Source organism: Rhincodon typus, chromosome 33, assembly GCF_021869965.1.
Source record: "Rhincodon typus isolate 14 chromosome 33, sRhiTyp1.1, whole genome shotgun sequence".
Lineage (NCBI taxonomy): Eukaryota > Metazoa > Chordata > Chondrichthyes > Orectolobiformes > Rhincodontidae > Rhincodon > Rhincodon typus.
This window is the reverse complement of record NC_063364.1, coordinates 34944851-34950850: the sequence shown is the minus strand read 5'-3', so window position 1 is coordinate 34950850 and position 6000 is coordinate 34944851. Positions and strand designations below refer to the sequence as shown.

Sequence of the window (6000 nt, the reverse complement as noted above, 5' to 3'; positions counted from 1 at the left end):
AACTTTCAGTTTTAACTTTCAGTTTTAACTTTCAGTTTTAACTTTCAAATTTGCATCTTCAACACTTAATTTCTTATCACATTCAGTGAAGGAAAAGCACAGGGATACTTTGTAATGGTCTTGATTTGTAGTGATTTTTAAAGAATTTTGCTGGCTTTACTTTTGCCATCTAAAAGCTGTCAAGAAGTTGAGCATCACCAATTATTAGAAGTTGGAAACATGTCATATTTAATTCAGTCTTATTGGTGTTAACAGAAACTCTAAGTCCAATTGAAAATGTTTGGTTGATCAGACCACATGCGTTTAGAATATTAAATTTTTAAGCCAGTTGGTACATACTTCATCCAAGTTTTTCTTAACCATTTGTGGAATGTTCCAACTATGTTGCAGTCTAATGTGCCTGTTATTGGGAATATTGTTTGTGAGGTCAGATCAGAAACGTTTCAAAATTGCATGTATTTTACTAACCTGTTACGCTGTCAGTTTGTTAGCATCTGTGAAATGAAATTTTGTGTTAACCTAAATGCATGTCTACTTCAGGCCATAAGGACAACTTGGAGCTCCCAAAATCAGGGACAAGGGAAGCAATGAAGCCGAAAGAACAGAAATCAGCGAAGGGAGTCATTCATGATTTGGTACTTTTTTGCGAAGTGTATTTTCTCTCCTTTTCTAGTATTATCCTTCTTTGAAATGTATGCTAATGCCTCATGTCTTTACTAGGGAGTTCATCCTGGTGATCGTCATTTGAGAGCTGTGAATTCTTACGCTGGATTTGCTGACCTTCGTGGCAATCATCTGACTTCTGGGGCACCTGTTCAGGCAGTTTCTTGTAAGTTTTCATCCATGGATAAATTTGCCTGGTACAACGGAGCCCTGTACACATAGGTCTAACTTGTAATGAGAAGCACTGCCTCAACTTTTAAATAATTGACTTTAAATAATAACTTTTAATAATTTGAATTTTAAATAATTTGGAGTATTATGAAGTAGGATTGTGGTCAACAGTTTCTTTCTTCGTGTTTTATTTACCAAGAGTTGACTATGGGCCAAAGTAGACTGTAAAAAGTGTCACTGTAATTCAGTGTAACATAAGAGCTGGAGCACAAATTTCTCTAAAGGGGCAGCTCTTGATCTCCACCTACCACTTGGATTCCTAACACTGAAGCCACTTCTGTATATACTTCATTTGTCCCATGCTCGTTTCAATATGCTATGGTCAAACTTCAAAAACAGGCCTCTTTCCATTCCATTGTATGCAAGTCCGAGGACGAGTAATAAAAACATACCGTCTACTTTTATCTGTTGTTTAATCAATCAAAATTAATGATCAGGTCAAATTGGCAATCTCCTAATACCTGCTCATTTCCTACAGGATGTGAATTTAACCAGTCTACTTTACTAATGTGCCAATGATAGAAATTCAGTGTTTTCTTCAAGGCAATGGCAACTTATTTTAACTTCCAAATTTTAAGAACAAGCCTGTGTCACCATGTTCATAAATAGACTGCTCCAAAAAACAAACTGCAACCTGATCAGAAACAATCCCTTCAGAACCGTTTTGTCTGCTGCCAATCTGGGCTTTGTAGTTTGAAAGTGGACCTGACCTTCAAACTCCAGTTCAGTCTTAATCAACCTTGCTTCTTGAAAGGTTGACTCATTGAATATGCAATCCTTTCCTGATGTGAGAAATCCCAAAATATATTTTTCTCAACAGCAAAGCTGAGAATGAGATCAAGCTTAATTTTTTTGGAGTAGAAAAAGTGCATCAAATTAAACATTCTGCCTCTAAGCATGAAATATTCTAGATTGTACATTGAACTTACAATTGAACAGTACTGAAGTATCTCATGTATTGAAGCAGGTAGGTAGATTTATAACAAATGGAGCCAGAAAAATTATCTATCCCTTTGTGCTAATCAGTGACTAAAATTTGATTTGCATAAAAATGATATTGCATATGACCTTTTTACTATTGATGCATGTTTATGAATGGTTGAGTACTATTATTAAAATATTTAGTTAGCATATGTACCCATTACTGGCATATGCAGGATGTTCTGTGTTTACCTTGTACAGTGTCTAGAAAATTGTATTTGATTTGATTTTGAAACAGGCCACTGAAGTGTTTTGACATTTGAACTTTAATTAGTGTGTGAAGTCCTTGGATAAATGCCAACCTATTCAAGCATTTGGATTTTCTGATTTTTTTTCTCCAGATTTTAACAATGAGTATATTCTTGTGGCAGTATTGAAGCCATTTATAAAAAGTGGAGTCTGAGTGTGAATTGTAATCTTTTTTTTCTGCTTCCCTCAGTGCAAGATAGGGCTGTTAAAGACTGGGTCAGAGCCTCAGCTGAAGATGTAACATTCCACCGAGAGGACTCAAAGGCTTCCCTGCTGGTCAGTCTGATTTTGAGCCTGTTATGAAATAATGTTATGTCAGTTTTTCATTCCTGGAACATTAGTATCACTAGCAAAACCAACGTTATTTTTCATCACTAATAATAGTGAGGAATTCGTAATGAGCTGCCTACTTGAAGTGCTGCAGATTGTATGAATTTATAGTTTTTCATATTTCTTTTGTCCAACCAAGTGGATCATTTTGAAGGTAATTCAAGAGTTGAGCGCATTGTTGGGAGTCTCATGGGCCAGAGTGTGGGGTAAACTAGTTTTATTTAGGTCGCTGAATTCAAATTCCTCAGTGGGATTTGAACTCTCATCGTTGGATCGTTATTCCAGGCCTTTGGATTGCAACTGCTGTAACATGCTCATTAATGATATTTGAGCATTTTATATTTTACCTAATGGAAAACAAACTTTGTTAATAGCTATTTTAGTGGAAATACAGGATAACACTGGATAATATTTGCATAATTGAAATGAACTATTCTGGCCTACTAGTATGATGGTGCTCAATATGAGCCTCCTTAATTTCATCCTAACTGCATTTCCATCTCTTTTACCCTCGCGTTCATCTAGTCTTCCTTTAAATGTATCTATATTATTTACCTCAGCTACTCATGGCTGCGAGTTCCAGTATCACCACTGAGTGAAGAAGTTTCTCTGAATTCTTTAGTGGATGTTAGTAAGGACATCTTCCAGATAAGCCCCAGATTTGGATTTTAAAGAAAAATGATTAGAAGAAAAAGTTGTTTCTTCTTGCATTTTGTTTTTATTTAGTTGCCAGAAGAAAAACAAAATAATGTTATTTCAAATGTTTAAATAAAAGAAGAATCCTACGAAAATGAGACAAACCAGTAACTGATATAGCATTCAAATATCAACAAATAACAAAGTCTAAATGCCATTTGTTGTTCCCAAGATTTATCACTAAATGTGTGACAGAATGACTGACGATGTGATGGAACTCTGCTATCCTGATCTGGTCTGGCTTACATACCACTCCAGACTCAAAGCAATGTCGTTGTGATGGCCTCTGAAATGGCCAAGCAAACCCCTGAGTTCAAGGGCAAATAATAATGGACAACAAGCACTAGCTGTGGGTCCCAACCTGAAATGTCAACTTTCCTGCTCCTCTGATGCTGCCTGGCCTGCTGTGTTCTTCCAGCTCCACACTGTGTTATCTCTGACTTCAGCGGTTTTTGCTATCTGTGGAGAAACGCAACAGGTCTGGCAGTTTTCTGGAACTCCACAAAAGAAACATTGGATTCGATTTGGATAGGTACACGAGTAGGAAAGGCTTAGAAGAATATGGGCCAAATGCAGGCAAGTGAGACTAGTTTAGTTTGGGAAACCTGGTCACTATAGACGAGTTGGACCAAGAGGTCGGTTTCTCTGTCATATGACTCTATGAAACATTAACTCAGTTTCTTCCTCCACAGAGGCCTGCTGACTTTCTCTAGCACTTTGGATCATCTTGTTCATGTTTTTCTTGTTTAATAAATGTTTTATTCTTTGTATTAAAACTATAATGCAGACACTTGGCTGTGTTACCTCCTCAGTTTAAAAAAAAATAAGGTTAGGGTCTAACAAGCCATGTTTCTCTCTGGAACCTGACTTGTCCAATATTGACATCAGCTGAGATTGTAACAGCATTGAGTGGAAGTGCCTTTACAAAAATTATATTCAGATGCAGGAAAGCAAACATCTAATCTAGTAAACGCAGCATTCTTGCTTGCAAGTTTCAACTGGAAGTTGAAAAATGAACCTATATACAAAATGCTGAAAACACTCTGCAGATAAGGCAGCTTTGGTAAAGAGAGGAAAATCATCATTTTTCAGCTTTGATGAATTTATACTTTAGATCAACTGCTTTTAAAGAAATGTATAGTTAGGAAACAGTGGGAAGGGAAAGAACAAAAAGGAGAAGCCTGTGATAGGTTTATGTTTATTCTTCTAGATTCAGATTTCATGATTGGTTTTTTTTTTGTTACAACGTAAGCAATACCTAACACTGAATCAGTCACATTACATTTGAACAAAGTTCTAAAGAACATTGTACTGTACATAATGCTAACATTCGTACATAACATGAGCATTTCTTTTCTCCTTGTAGGACCGTCTTGAAGACAAGCATATTGCAACCAGTTGTCAAATGTAAGTGAATGGAATGGTAATTTCTAGCAGTGTACATCGTCGACAGGATTTACCTTTTTATAGTTGTAACCTATAATGTTACTTTACAACAATTTGAATTTACCCAGAGTATCTGCAATGATCCTATTGACCATCTAAATGAATTTCTTATCCTGACCTGATGCATGCATTTATAAAACTGATCATTTCCATTTGCCGATTTGCAACATTTAACACTTGTTTTGTTGAATAGCTTGAATATTGAACAGAATTTTTTTGAAGATGTCTCAAAAGCTAATAGAGGAGAAATTAGAGAACGAGAGAAAGCTAGCCAGAAATATAAAAATAAAAGCAAGGGTTTATAGGAATATTTGAAAAATAAGTTAATGAAGAGAGCATAGGTCCTACAGTGCATAAGAATGGATAATTAATAGTAGAAAATAAGGAGATGGCAGATGAATTTGACAGGTATTTTACATCAGTCTTCACTGTAATGGATACAACATCCGGCAGGCAGTTGTAACTGAGGAAAATTATACACACCAGGAAAGTGACACTGAGTTTGGAGCTGTCGACACTCAAGGGCCCAGGTCCTGATGGTCTTAATCCTGTAGTATTAAAGAAATGGCTAGTGAAAGATAGTTGATGTCCTTAGATTTGGAAAAGGTCCCAGTATATTGGAAATAGCATATGTAACTCCTTTATTCAAAAAAGCTGAAAGCAGGATACTATAGGCAAGTTAGCTTAACATCTATTTTGGGAATATTATTCTACCATTAATAGTAATAACAAGGTGCTAAGAAAAAAAATCAAGTTAATTTGGTAAAGTCAACATTGGTTTTGTGAAAAAGAAATCATGTTAAATTAACGTGTGCTGTGGATAAAATGTGAATGTCCTGTACTTAAAAGGTTTCAAGAAGGCATCTGATAAGGTGCCATGCAGAAAATAAGCACTCATGGTTAGGGGCAGCCTATTGGTGTGGATACAAGATTGATTCCCATTAGCCAGCCAGAGTTGGCATAAATCGGTCTTTTTCAGGTTGTCAAGATGTAACAAGTAGTGTCCCCAGAGATTCAGTGCTAGGACCTCAACTGGTTACAATTTATATAAATAACCTGGATGAAGAGACAGAAGGTATAGCTGCCAATTTGTGAATGAAACAAATATGGGTAGGAAGGTCATGAGGAGGCATCAAAAGTTATAGATTGATTAAATGAATGAGCGAAGAAGCAATAAAATGTAACATGGAAAAACATGAAATGGTCCAATTTGACAGGGAGGATGCAAAAGAAACATTATCAAGTGCTGAGAGATTGCAGTACTCTGAGATGCAGAGGGATTTGAATACCCTTGTACGTGAATTTTAAAAGGCTGGTGTGCAGGTACAGCAGGTAATTAGAAAGGTAATTGAAAGTTGCTGTCACAGTGCACTGGAATAGTGCACTCGAAATCAAGCCTCACCA

General features: G+C 36.2%; 1 protein-coding gene across 1 annotated transcript in view; it reads left to right on the top strand.

The window, feature by feature from the left end:
* The window catches only part of trpm7 (transient receptor potential cation channel, subfamily M, member 7), a 77309-nt gene that overhangs the window by 24872 nt on the left and 46437 nt on the right, over positions 1-6000 (top strand). Inside the window, exons 14-17 of the mRNA XM_048615695.1 lie at positions 541-635; positions 721-829; positions 2315-2400; positions 4517-4557. Coding sequence (XP_048471652.1) covers positions 541-635; positions 721-829; positions 2315-2400; positions 4517-4557 — 331 coding nt within the window. The remainder of the gene's footprint in view (positions 1-540; positions 636-720; positions 830-2314; positions 2401-4516; positions 4558-6000) is intronic.